General features: G+C 47.4%; 1 protein-coding gene across 1 annotated transcript in view; it reads left to right on the top strand.

The window, feature by feature from the left end:
• The first annotated feature begins 564 nt into the window (after positions 1–564).
• Positions 565–14,690, top strand: part of LOC140402337 (NF-kappa-B inhibitor beta-like) — a 28,495-nt gene continuing 14,369 nt past the window's right edge. The window contains exons 1-4 of the mRNA XM_072490052.1: positions 565–1,233; positions 11,551–11,656; positions 11,863–12,103; positions 13,051–13,139. Coding sequence (XP_072346153.1) covers positions 794–1,233; positions 11,551–11,656; positions 11,863–12,103; positions 13,051–13,139 — 876 coding nt within the window. The 5' untranslated portion in view covers positions 565–793. The remainder of the gene's footprint in view (positions 1,234–11,550; positions 11,657–11,862; positions 12,104–13,050; positions 13,140–14,690) is intronic.

Genomic DNA, 14,690 nt, shown 5'->3' with positions numbered 1-14,690 from the left:
ATTGTCAAGGCATTGCCATGGAGACTGTGTCAGGACACTATTGCTCCCCATGATTGTGTTTAATTTAAAAAGGCGCAACGCCTGAACACACAACTCCTGAAAATCTCCTCGTCGCCACACTCCGGCGCCTGTTCGGGTACACGGAGGGAGAACTATCGGGACTTGTGGGAGGAAACCGGAGCACCCGGAGGAAACCCACGCGCACATGGGGAGAACGTGCAGATTCCGCACAGACAGTGACCCAAGGGTTCAGAATTGAACCCTTGTCCCCGGCGCCGTGAAGCGATGGTGCCGACCGCCGTGCCACCTTCCTGCCCAGACTGAAACGTCAGCTCCCTTGACCTGTTGGTATTTTCTGTTGCCGTTGACCAACCTGCACATCCTTGGTGCTGGGCCAATCCGGGCAGGCCTTTCAAGTGCAGGTTGTTGTTGAACAGAGAAGACTCCAACGACCAGAAGGCCTTGCGGCAGGAGGCACCGTCTGCGCGTGCGCATACCTGGAAGCCCCACCTGGGCAGTAACGCGCGCTGTGATTGGCCCCCGTCCGAGCGGGGACGGGGGGGGGATTTCCCTCTGGTCGAATGGGTAAACAAGGCGGCGGACATCTTCGGGCGGTTGTCCGCTAACTCATCGCCTTTTCCTTTCGCCTTCCCGTCCAAGCCGCTGTTCCGCGGCACAAACGATGGCCGGTTTACCTCACAGATTTCGCCGCAGAACCGAAATGCACCGTTAGAATTCACTTTGAGCGGATTTAAAAAAAAATTGTGTGTGGCAACTTGCAGCTCGACCAAAGATGGATGTAGAGCAGCAACAACAGCAGTTGAGTGGCCTGGGGTCCAGGCGGCCGCCCAGGCCGGGCACGGGCAAAGTGGCTGCCCCCTGGGCTGGCAAAGCCAACCCGGAGAGCCATGGGGGGCAGCAGCACCCCGAGGTGGAGGGCGATGACTTTTACGACAGCGGCATCGGCTCCCTCAGCGAGTTGCAGGTCAGGCAGTTCGACGAGCTGGGCGGTGTGGACCAGGTCGCTGCCAACTGTGGCCGGGGCCAGGGCGGCGCCGCCGGGCGAATGGCCAAGGGCGCCGAGCCCGACGTCTGCCCGTCCACCCAGCAGCGTGTGGAGAGCGGCATCGGCCAGATCACCCAAGGCATCGAGAAGGTGGAGCTCGGCGATGCCCCGGACTGGGTGGTCACCTTGAAGGAGGTGCTCAGCTACTGCACCGAAGACCTTGACTCGTGAGTATCTCTTCCCCGGAGCGGGGTGGTGAAAAGAAAAAATGCCACCTGCAGGTGGGCAAAGGTGTTGACTTAGGATTTAGTTGCACCGTCCCTGACTAGTGATGCAGAAGCACACCTGGAACCCACGTGCTGCTCCTCCCAACAACAAGCAACGACAACTTTCAGATGAGATGTTAAATCTCTCGGGCGAATGCAGAACGTCTCGTGGCGCTATTTCAAAGAGGAAGCAGAGGAGTCTTTTGGTCAGAAGGTCCTATGTTCAGGTCCCACTTCAAAGACTTGAGCATAAAATTTGAGGTTGGCACTCCCGGGGTGCCATCTTTCAGATGAGATTATCAACTGAGGCATCGTCTGATTCCTTGGTGTTATCCTCGTCAAAAGTTTTGTCCTCCGCCAACATCACTGAGATAAAGATTATATGCCCATTGCTAGTTGTGGGAGTTTAATTTGCACAAATTGCCTCCCGCATTGGTTACATTTTAAAAGTGGCTGTTTATATGCTTTGGGGTGTTCTGAGATGATGAAAGATGTTCTATAAATCCAAGTTGTTCCTTCCCCACTGAAGGCTCTCCCCTGCATCCACATCCCGCCCAGTCAAACAGAACTTTTTTTCTTCAGTCTGCAATGTTTTTAGAACTACTGAAGCAAAGCGTTCAAAGGAAATAGGGAAGATAATTGTTTTTTTAATGGCACTATTGTCATTATTATCCGCACGTCGCCGAAGACCCGGGTTCGATCCCGGCCCCGGGTCACTGTCCTTGTGGAGTTTGCACATTCCCCCCCCTTGTCCGCGTGGGTCTAACCCCCATAACCCAAACATGTGCAAAGTAGGTAGATTGGCCATGCTAAATTGCCCCTTAATTGGAAACATTTAAAAAAAGTCTATTTTTAAAATTTAACACCGAATACTGTTCAAGATTATATATTTGTAATAAGCTGATGTGGTGGTGATTTTGAATTGCTCCACCATTAGCGGCAGCTCTCGAATTCCCTCCATGAACCTTACCTCACTTTCCTCCTCAAATTTGTGCCTTAAAGATTAGCAGTTCTCCTATTGTCTCCTTGTGTGGCTGAGTATCAGCGTGGACCTGATTCTGGTCCTTTGAGGCATCTTGGGATGTTTTGCCTCATAGGCGTTAAATAAATGCAGCTGGCTATTGGGAGAGGCTCCATCATCCCCCAAAGGGTATCAAAGCGGCTATTGCTGGCCAGGCGGTGTGATCTGATGAGATAGACGAGATCCTAATAACCCATTAGTCACACACAGCGCTGATGGATGGAGAGTTTGTTTGGTGCTGTCCTAGCTGAAAAAGGAACTTATATTTAGGTAGCAACTTTCATCCCTCAGCACATCCCTGTACAGTTCACAGCCAGTGGATTAGGTTTGAAGGCTTGTTATGTAGGCAAAACGTGCTCCAAAGGGCAATGATTGGATAGGTTCAATTGATGAGCTAGCAATGGCACACGTGATGGCCCAAAGAATGCTCCACGGGCACTCGGATATCTATGATTGCATATGAAAGCTGGAAAACCTTGCATTTATATAGCACCTTTCATGACCTCAATGTTTTACAGTCAATGAAGTGCTTTGCAAAGCATAGTAGCAATGTAGGAAACGTGGCAGCCAATTTACACATAGCAAGCTTCCACAAATCGGCAATGTAACGATGACTAGATCATCCACTTCAGTGATGTTGGTTGACAGATAAACGTTGGCCCGGACAGTGGGAAGAACTCCCCTGCTCTTCGAAGTAGCGCCTGGGATCTTGTACCTGCTGACTGTCAGGGAGCCAAGGCAATCGGGGGGTCTCCGTTTAATGTCTCATGTGAAAGAGACAATCTCTGATAGTGTAGCATCCTCTTGGTTCTGTACTGGAGTGTCAGCCTTGGTATTTGTGCTTAATCTCTCTGGATTGGGACGTGAAAGGTCTTGCGATGTTTCAAGGAACGATGATAGCAATCAGCCTATGAGTTTTCCTCCTGACTGGCGCGCACTCCTCCTTTGGCCACAGGTCCTCTGGCATACCTCTGGGTAATATTTTAAAAATGTCCCATCATTTTGCAGCTTCTACTGCTCGGCAGGGCCTCCAGAAGCTGCAAATCTCAGTAACTGATAACCTAGAGTAACATGGGAACTCAACCAAGTTCCTGCGGTCATTGCCAAGGAAAACCCGGTATTGAAAAACAATTGAACATCCGAATTAGAAGCAGGTCTCAGCCACTCGGCCCCTCGAGCCTGCTGTGCTGTTCAGTAATATAACTGGTATGGTTGATGCCTCAACACCTCTGTGATGCCTAGTCACCCCACCCCATGTCCTTAGATTCTTGACTAACAAAAGAATCAATCTGCCTTGCCCTTACAAATATTCAATGACCCTGCCACAGTCACTCTGTGGAAACGAGTTCCACCAACTCGGAGAGAGAAAAAACTCCTCATCTGTGTCTTAAATGGGAGACCTCTTATTTTTAAACTGCCCCCTCGTTCTGGTCCCGCCCATGAGGAGAAACAGCCTCTCAGCATCCACCCATGTCAGCCCCCTCGGAATCTTGCGTGTCAGTACGATCACTTTTGATTCTAAGCTCGAATGGACCCAGGCCCAACCTGGATTTAATGGCAGTGATTTAAAACAAAAAGTCAGGAATAGTGTTATGGATCGTGACAATTTACTTGATGTTTTATACATGACATCTGAAGCCTCCGCTTCCTTCCTTTAGTCTCCCTAATCTCAGAGGACATTTAGCTTATTTTTAAAAAATATTTTATTCAAGGCATTTTTACATATATACACAAAATATCAGAAGGACAACGAAACAACTCAATAAACAACTAGAACCCGCCCCCACCTGATAACAATTTCCCGCCATGTCCCGCCTTCCCATTTTAACCCCCTCTTTCTTCCCCCCCCCCCCCCCCCCACACCTTGCTGACCCCTCAATCCTCCTTAAAGAAATCGATAAACGGCTTCCACTTCCAGGTGAACCCCTCTGCCGTCCCTCCCAGAGCAAACTTTTTTAAAAATTATAAATTTAGGGGAACCAATTCATATTTTTCCAATTAAGGGGCAATTTAGCGTGACCAATCCACCTACCCAGCACATCTTTGGGTTGTGGCGGCGAAACCCACGCAAACTCTGGGAGAATGTGCAAACTCCACACCGACAGTGACCCAGAGCCGGGATTGAATCTAGGATCTCGGTACTATGAGGCAGCAGTGCTAGCCACCATGCTGCCCCGTCCGTGTGGAGATTGCACATTCTTCCCGTGTCTGCGTGGGTCTGACCTCCACAACCCAAAATGATGTGCAGGGTAGGTGGATTGGCCACACTAAATTGTCCCTTAATTGGAAAATGAATGAATTTGGTACTTTAAATTTAAAAAAAAAGTTATATCTTTGTAATAACTGTCCAGTTGAATCCCATGCCCTAGTTTTTTCACTCGTAAATCTTCAGATTAGTTCTGTAAATGTACGTGCCCAGTTTCCTTTTAGTTCCATGGGAATCTGATTCCACTTTGCTTTTGGGATGTGCTTCCTGGATGGTGACAACCCTCCTTGTGAAGGAATATTTCTCCATTTCCCCTCCAATTCTTTTGCCTGATATTCCAAATCTGTGGCCTCTGATGACCAACCTATTTGGCCGAGGAAATAATTTCTCCCAGCTCGCTCAATCAAAATACCTAATAATTTAGAACACCTCTTTATTAAACCTCCTCATAAACTCCTCTGCTTCATAGGGAACATTCCCAGCCTCTTCATCGGAAGGGATGTTCCTCAATCCTGCTGTTTTACTGTTAGACTCTTGGGGGGGTTGACATTCTACCTAAAAGAGTGGTACCTAACCAATAAGAAAGCAAAACATGCGGCCTCAATGTGGCTTCAAATCCACCTGTGCAGCTCATGGAAACAAAATCCAGGGAGGGAATTAGAATTGTATCTTACTGCCTGAATCCATGTGTTAGCCAGTGTCACATTGCTGGTTTGAGTGCATTTTGGATCAGATTTCTCTTTGCTGCTGTGTGTGGAGAAATCGCAAGTGAAATGAAGATGAAGACATCTGTCTTAATAATAGCTGTTGTCACATGTTGGGTACTTAACGTGTTTTCTTCCAGCTGCAGTTTATGAGGAAATAAGTTATAATGTTTATTGAGTTTCCCCCTATTTATAGCAAGGCAAAAATGCCCTTGTTATAATTACCTGTGGTGCACATGACTACATTATTGCATCAGTCGGTCCCGGTTAGTACAATAACCATTAAGTCCACGAGTGTCCAAATAGGAGTAGTTAAGTTTGGAAAAAGGCTGTAGTCAAAACAATTTCCTCACTTGGGGAATAAACCCCAAGTCAAAACATGAAGAAGAAATAAGAAATTACATTGAGCTAGGCCCCTTCTGCCCCCATCCTGGTTTGCAGAGGCAACAATGTGTGCACTTGTACATTAGCTTTAGGTCAGGACCTGGATTATGTCCCTGATGTCCCCCCCCCCCCCCACCCCCCCCCTGTGCGGGTGAAGACTCGCAGCAGAGAGGTACCACACAGTCCTCGCTCTTAATTAATAATGTGCAAAAACAAATTTAAAAGGCTGTGTGCAACTAAGTGTTAATGGGAAGATGGATACTCCCCTGTTCCTTCAGCCTCCACCATTATTTTCAGTTCCAAAGCGATCTTTGAATCCCACAATCAGAATACTGTATCTGAGCGAAAGATTTATTCTTTTCAGGCAAGCATTTCTGGGTCCACTCTACATGGTCGTTATCACTCAAGTTGGCACATTAGGGTTAGAATTTCATCGGGTCTTAAGTGTTGTCAACATGCATTTGCCCCCAAGTAAGTCTCCTCCCCCACTGCTTTAAAAATAAATAAATCTGGAGTCCCCAATTCTTTTCTTTTCCAATTAAGGGGCAATTTAGTGTGGCCAATCCACCTAACCTGCACATCTTTGGGTTGTGGGGGTGAGACCCACGCAGACACGGGGAGAATGTGCAAACTCCACACGGACAGTGACCCAGAGCCGGGATCAAAATCGGGTCTTCGGCGTCGTGAGGCAGCAGTGCTAACCACTGTGCCGCCCTCCCCCTGCTTTGACGTTTATCTCTCACACACTCCAACCTATTGCTACCAGTGCGACATGCAGATTAGTCAGGCAGCTGAATTTAATCATTGAGGAAGTTTGCTTGTAGTTTTGTGATCAGTGCTTTCAAAAAAAGAATAAGTCGGCAAACAGTGTCAGCATTGTTCTTGAGATAGATGCGAATGTTTGTCTTGACGCGATGTGTCAGTCGCAGTAACTCCAGAATGCAGCAATACTCCTGGAATTTCCCAGCACTTGATAGATAAACAAGTTCTCAGTGAACTGCTGGTTTATAACTTCTTTATGGACGTGGTTTACTGCAGTTAACCATCTATCCACTGCTGATATAACAGTCCACCCAAGGAATTCCCCACCTTCCCCTCTCCAAATTTCTCTTCTCCTTTCCTGAAGAAATCTGCTGTGGCCGAGGTACTTTTCCACTAGAGCTCTGGTTCAGTTTAAATCACAATCAGTGACTAGCTACTCCAACCTTGGAGTCTGCGCTCCTTCTCTTCGTTGCTTTCCACTAAGGGACAGATGTGTGTAGGCAATCAGAAGTGGACACCAGACCTTATTTCCCAGCCTTAAGTGGCACTGAATTCTAGTGCTTTTGTTCAGAAATAATTTGGTGTAACCCAGGAATTGGAGACACCCGAGGTATTTTCTTTTTTAAATTTAGAGTACCCAATTATATTTTATTCCAATTAAGGATCAATTTAGCGTGGCCAATCTACCTAACCTGCACATTTTTGGGTTGTGTGGGGTAAAACCCACGCAGACATGGGGAGAATGTGCAAGCTCCACATGGACAATGACCCAGGGCCGGCCCCCTCCCACACTTCTCACACCCGTCTGCTATCCCAGAAAAAAAACTCACTCATCCGAGCCTCCAATTGCCTCTCCATGAATCCGGCATCGTCCCAATTGGGCGCATGCACATTCACCAACACCACCGGAGTCCCCACTAGCGCCTCACTCACTATCACAAACCCCCCCTCCCCGCCGTAAACCCCGTTTTCTTGCTCAACAAGATGGCAACGCCCATAGACTTTGAGTCAGACCTCGAGTGAAAATGCTTGACGCACCCACCCCTTCCTCAAACTTATCTGATCTTTCACCCGGAGATTCGTCTCCTGCAAGAAAATCACCTCTGCTCTCAAACTCTTCAAGTGCGCAAACAGGGCGCAATTTAACCGCCGCATTTAGCCCGCGGGCATTCCATGTCACGATTCTCACTGGAAGCTTCCGTCTCTCCTCCACCCTAGAGTCTGCCATCCTCACCCTTAGGCTGTGCCCCCAAGCCCACTCTGAATCGGAACCACCCAAAATGGCCCCCTGCCCTGTCCATGACCAAACTCATAACTGCCACGTCGTCTTCCCCCTCCACACACTTTTTAAAAAAAAATTTCGAGTACCCAATTCATTTTTCCAATTAAGGGGCAATTTGGCGTGGCCAATCCACCTACCCTGCACATCTTTGGGTTGTGGGGGCGAAACCCACGCAAACACTGGGAGAATGTGCAAACTCCACACAGACAGTGACCCAGAGCCGGGATCGAACCTGCGATCTCAGCGCGTGAGGCTGCAGGGCTAACCCACTGCGCCACCATGCTGCCCTCCTCCCCACACTGTTAACCACCACAGCCCTAATCACTCTTTCCAAGTGAGGCAGCGCTTCACGTGCACCTCCTTCAATCTGGTCTATTGCATTCGATGCTCCCAGTGCCGTCTACTCTACATTGGAGAGACTAAACGCAGACTGCGTTACCGCTTTGCAGAACGCTTCCGGTCCATCCGCAAACAGGACCCAGACCTCCCTGTCGTTTGCCAGTTCTCTCTAGCTTTGACAAAGTGTCATCCAGACTCGAAACGTTAGCTCCCTTTTCTCTCCACGGATGCTGTCAGCCTTCCATCTCCTGCCTTCTGGGCATTGTCATCCTTCCAGTGAACTTCCAGTGACTGTCGCCCGAATGTCTAGCATGCCTCAACACCTCCGCCTTCCCTGTCTTACAAACTTTCCCTCCTTTATAAAGCCTGCTCAAACTTCTTCTTTGTTACGTCCCTGCTTTTTAAAAATAAATTTAGAGTACCCAATTCATTTTTTCCAATTAAGGGGCAATTTAACGTGGCCAATCCCCTACCCTGCACATCTTTGGGTTGTGGGGGTGAAACCCACGCAGACACGGGGAGAATGTGCAAACTCCACACGGGCAGTGACCCGGGGCCGGGATCAAACCTGGGACCTCAGCAACTTGAGACTGCAGTGCTAACCACTGTGCCACCGTGCTGCCACACGTCCCTGCTTTTAGTCATCTCCACTACTGCTCAGTGTTTGTTTCCCTGAGAGACGCATTGAAACACCCATGCCCAAATGTGGAATGAAATTGATTATAGTGGGGAGGGGAAGCAGCTTAAAGATGTCTTTTCTTTGATGCTTCCTTTTTGAAAATGGTTATATCAGCATTGGCATGTAGATCAGTGACCTAATGGGCAGCATGGTGGCGCAGTGGGTTAGCACTGTGTCCTCATGGCGCCGAGGTCCCATGTTCGATCCCAGCTCTGGGTCACAGTCCGTGTGAAATTTGCACGTTCTCCCCGTGTTTGCGTGGGTTTCTCCCCTACAACCCAAAAGATGTGCAGGGGAGGTGGATTGGCCACGCTAAATTGCCCGTTAATTGGGAAAAAAATGAATTGGGTATGCTAAATTTATTTTAAAAAAGATCAGTGACCTATGGAACTGTCTTCAAGAAAATGATCAGAGCTGAATTTAGTACAAGGTTATTTGTGGTTCTTCACATGCTGTGAAATAATGCAGGTCTTTCTGGCTAAGTGAATTGTCCTCGTGAAGTCAAGCACGTCTGATTGGCTCCCTTGGCAGCATTCCTAACTCCTGAGCCTGAAGGTTTGGGGGTCCGAGCCCCATTCAAAGATTTTCAGTGTGTGGGCAAAGCTGACACTTCTGTGCAGCCCTGAAGGAGTGTTGCATTGTCAGTAACATTGTTCTGGAGACGATATGTTAAAGTGAGGCTTGTATGCCTCTTCCTGATGGTCGAGCCAGCCTTTGTGGCAAACCCGAAGCGTTTTCGTCTACTGAAGATGGAACATGTTGAGTGGCTGTGTCAGTCTGTGTGGTGTGTGATTAATTACCAACACCATTCTCAGAAAAGAGCTGAGCTGCTTCAAGCAGAACAGCAGTTTCCCTATTAATCAATTTGCCCACCAGATATCTGAGGAAGGGTTTAAGGAACCACATTCAAACATATTATGGGATCTATTTGAATATATATTAATACACTGCATGAATGAAGTTTTGCCAATTAGCTGTTGTCTTGAAGTTTAACAGACATTTTAAATTGATTTTAAAAAAAAACATATTTAAGTACCCAATTAATTTATTTTCCAATTGAGGGGCAATTTAGCGTGGCCAACCCACCTACCCTGCGCATCTTTGTGGGGGTGAGACCCACACAGACACGGGGAGAATGTGCAAACTCCACACGGGCAGTGACCCGGGGCCGTGATCAAACCCGTGTCCTCCGCGCCGTGAGGCAGCAGTGCTAACCACTGCCACCATGCCGCCCCAAATCGATGTATTTCTCTACTCGTTTTATTCAAACTGGAGACTTTTTTTGAAACTTTTGGTGGGAGATACCAAGACCTGATTGCTTGCATTGTTGGTGGAAGTTTTGCATGGAAGTTTTGTAATACTTTAGGTTGCAGTTCGACCAATTTATTATTATCTACTTGCCTCCAGATAATTAAGCTTTTTAAGATGTCTGAGGATCCTGGAATTATATTCATTGGAGTTTAGGAGGTTGAGGGGAGATTTAATAGAAACTTACAAGATAATGAATGGCTTCGATAGGGTGGACGTAGGGAAGTTGTTTCCATTAGCAGGGGAGACTAGGACCCGGGCGCACAGCCTTAGAATAAAAGGGAGTCACTTTAGAACAGAGATGAGGAGAAATTTCTTCAGCCAGAGAGTGGTGGGTCTGTGGAATTCATTGCCACAGACAGCGGTGGAGGCCGGGACGTTGAGTGTCTTTAAGACAGAAGTTGATAAATTTTTGATTTTTCGAGGAATTAAGGGCTATGGAGAGAGAGCGGGTAAATGGAGTTGAAATCAGCCATGATTGAATGGTGGAGTGCACTCGATGAGCCGAATGGCCTTACTTCCGCTCCTATGTCTTATGGTCTTATGGTCTAAGACATGAGAGATGGAGTAGGCCATTTGGCACTATCAGCCTTCCCCAACATTCAGTTTGATCGCAGCTTATCAATTCAATCTACCTGCATTATCGCAGACCCCTTAATCTCCTTGTTACCCAAAACTCTCTCGCCCTCGTCTTGAATATACAACTGTACACAGTACTCTCCATGTCTGGGAATCACCAGGGCCCTACATGTTTTCAGCAAGAGCTCCTTTACTGTTCTACCCCAATCCATGTGTGACTCACCACCATCTTCTTTAGGGTAGACTGACAGATGTTGGTCTTGCCAATGATGCTCTCATCCCATGAAAGAATTTAAAAATGTTAAAGGCAAAATGCAAGTAGAAGTTAGAAACAGAAACTGAAAATGCTGGAAAAACTTCAGTTTGGCAGCATCTATCGAGAGAGAGAAACAGAGTTTTGAGTCCGTATGATACTTCTTCAGAGTTCAAGAGAGGGGGAAATGTGATGGATTATGTACTGTATTGGGGGGTGGGGGGGTGGGGTGGACAGCTGGAGAAGAGCAGGTCAGTAGTAGATGAGAGCTAGGAGAGATTGCAATGAAGATGTATAGGGCAGAGGAAGCATTCATGGCAGTGTGAAGGGCTATAGAAAGTGCTAGTAGCAGCATAAAGATAAGGGCTTAGTGCTCTTTCCATGGGCCAGTGCATGCTCGACGGGCCAAATGGCCTTCTTGCACTGTAAATTCTATGGTTCTATGAAATGGAGATGGCCAATGTCACGCCGACAGTTTTTCAGTGAAAAGATCAAAAGCAAATAGGAGGCCAGAGGCAGGTAAAGGGAGAATACAGGAGGCAGGTGAAAAGATCCATTGAACGGGGGAAGGACTCCTGCCCAAAGAAGCGAGTATGGAGACGAAGGAGACAGAAGAAGAATTCTGCATCGTGCTGAGTCTGATAAATAGAAGTTGTTATCTGTGTCATTGAGCCGTGCTGTATTTAAGATGTTTTCAGTACGCAATTGTGAGCAACGCAATGAGAGATTCACTAACGTGTGTAAGTTATTTTTCTTAACAGGATGCTGCATCTTTCCATCATCCATGAGGAAGTAAACTTTTTCAACAAACTCCTCCATTGTACGAAGGGTACTGAATACTTGAACCTGCAGAACAACCTCTACCAGGTGATTAGAGCTTAGACCAAGATAAAACTTTTGTTGCTTTTGTTGTTTACTGTCATTCAAACATTTTGTCAGATTGTTTCCTTGAAATTTGCCCCGTATATTTCTAATAATATCCCAATAATACTACAAATGTTAACTTCCCCCGCCACATTCCCGTCTCCAAAAACCATCTGATTTTTGTTCTACCCACCCGCCATCTCTTACAGACTGCGCTGCATTTGGCCGTGATTATCGGGCGTGTGGATTTAGTGGAGAAGTTGGTGGCGGCTGGGGCAGACCTCTTACTGCAAGAGAAGTACGGGAACACTGCCTTGCACCTGGCATGCAAGAGAAAGGCAACCGGCTGTATTCAGGCTCTCCTGTGTCCCTACTCCTGTGATCCACGGCATCCCATTTTATTTGACCCATCGCAGGTCAGACAGCAGCTGGATTGCTACAACTACGACGGTAAAGCCTTTAGAAGTTAATGCTCATTTCTGATAAATTATATTGAGTGGGATGTGTTAGTCTGGTTAGAAATGTGATTGGGAGGCAGTACGGTGGCGCAGTGGGTTAGCCCTGATGCCTCACGGTGCTGAGGTCCCAGGTTCAATCCTGGCTCTGGTCACTGTCCGTGTGGAGTTTGCACATTCTCCCCGTGTCTGCGTGGGTCTCACCCCCACAACCCAAAGATGTGCAGGGTAGGTGGATTGGCCACGCTAAATTGCCCCTTAATTGGAAAAAATGAATTGGATACTCTAAATTTATATTTAAAAAAAAGAAATGTGATTGGGAATTAATAAGACATGGCAAGAACGGGGTCCATTGTAGCTTATTTAGAAAATAAAGTGTGCAACTAAACCAGGTAGAGCTGAACGTATGATTCTCATCTGAGTTACCTCTCAGTAGAAACATTCATATTAGCTCGGTAGCTCCAGATTACAGAAGTGTCCAGGGTTCCTACTGTCCAATGACCCTGAATGAAAACCTTGTAGCATATAACAGCTCCATGAATCCTCATATTAGAGTAGCTTCCTGTCCACATTTGCAGGTCGTGATCATTTGTAGGAGGTTCTGGAATACCTGGTACCCATGAGTCTTTGGTACCCATGGAGCCTGTGGCCCCTTAGTACCCGTAGAGACTGTGCCTGTGCCCCCAGTACCTGAGCGCCAGGACCCCCCACCCCCCCCGATACCTGTGGAGCCTGAGCCCTTCCTCGGTAACCGTCGGCACTGCCCCTCTCTGATACCTATCAACACTGTGCCCCATCCTGGTGCCTGTGGCAACTGTGCCGCTCCCTCTGCCCACTCATACAGTAAGGAACCTTCAGAAAGGGGGATGGGCACATTCAAAAAGAGACAGCAATTTAAAAAAGCCTTAAATCTTGTACTAATTGTTTTTCCTCCGTTCACAGGGTTCACACCTCTCCACGAGGCAGTGTTGCTCAATGACTTTCAGATCGTTGCATACCTTTTGACGTTTGAATTTGACCTAAATGCAAAGGCAAGTAATTTGTTTGCAACATCAGGCTGCTGAACCCAACTGCAAGGATGCAAAAGATCGGATTTTTCTTTTGGTTTGTTTTGAGCAGGGGGAGGGAGCTACTCCCATTTTAAAACCAATTTTTCTCACCCCCCCTGCTTGGGGTTCTCGCACAAATAAGGTTTCTCAGTCAAGAGGCAGTTTACACTATGGCCTCACTGCTGCCCTATAAATCGCCACTGCTGTGAGCGAGTGTGGAGCAGGCGTGTCACCTTTTTAGTTTTATTCGCCACGTTTCAGTGAGAAATTAAACTGAGCCCCCATCTGTCTCTCCAGTGCTTCAGATGGATGGCAAAGATCCCATGTATCTATCTGATAAAGAACAAGGAATTCATGCAACAAGTTCTCTCCATGTTCAGTCTAGGTTCCTCCTACAGTCAACACTCATCCAAGAAATTGGTTAACCGGGCAACCATATTCTTGTTAGTAGGATCGTTCAGATTCCTTATTGCTTCCCCCTTTCCCGCCTCTTGCTTTTTTCCGCACATCCCAACTTGTACAAGAATTCTAGCTGCTAGATTCTGGTGCTTTTTTTGTCCTCTTGGCTGGAAATTCCCAGGAATTTTCCATTCCCCCAGAGGGAGAGAGGAAATTCCCCTGATCACATTCCCAGCCAAACTAGAGGGGGCCGGTTTGGCTCAGTTGGCTGGACGGCTGGTTTGTGATGCGGAGCGAGGCCAGCATCGTCGGTTCAATCCCTGCACTGGCTGAGGTTATTCATGAAGGCCCCGCCTTCTCAACCTTGCCCCTTGCCTGAGGTGTGGTGACCCTCAGGTTAAATCACCACCAGTCAGCTCGCCCCCCTCACAGGGGAAAGCAGCATATGGTCACCTGGGACGATGGCAACTTTACTTACTGTTATATTTCTCTACTTGATAACAATTATTGCACTTTCAGACAGCACAGTGGATAGCACTGCTGCCTACGGCACTGAAGATTCGAATTCCGGTCCTGGGTCACTGTCCGTGTGGAGTTTGCACATTCTCCCCGTGTTTGGTGGGTCTCACCCCCACATCCCCACGATGTGCAGGGTAGGTGGATTGGCCACGCTAAATTGCCCCTTAATTGGGAAAAAAAAATTGGGTAATCTAATTTTATATTTAAAGAAACATCTAAGTAATTAACTTATTTTTTTTGATGTGTTGGAGCTGCTTCCAGGCCCCTACACCTTGGCCCTACCCTTGCCGCCCCTGGGAATGCCAATAAAAACAAAAAACTTCAGGAATCATCGTTCGAACTTCCTTTCCAACCCTGAAATATCACTCGGGAGCCCCAAACCCATTATATCGTTATTTGAAATGAAATGAAATGAAAATCGCTTATTGTCACAAGTAGGCTTCAAATGAAGTTACTGTGAAAAGCCCCTAGTCGCCACATTCCGGCGCCTGTTCGGGGAGGCTGGTACGGGAATTGAACCGTGCTGCTGGTTTGCCTTGGTCTGCTTTCAAAGCCAGCGATTTAGCCCTGTGCTAAACAGCCCCAGGTTCTTTTTAGTTATTTTATAAATTTAGA

This window comes from Scyliorhinus torazame, chromosome 25 (genome assembly GCF_047496885.1).
Source record: "Scyliorhinus torazame isolate Kashiwa2021f chromosome 25, sScyTor2.1, whole genome shotgun sequence".
Classification (NCBI taxonomy): domain Eukaryota; kingdom Metazoa; phylum Chordata; class Chondrichthyes; order Carcharhiniformes; family Scyliorhinidae; genus Scyliorhinus; species Scyliorhinus torazame.
Note: the sequence above shows the minus strand (reverse complement) of the source record. Positions and strands in the feature narration are given on the sequence as shown.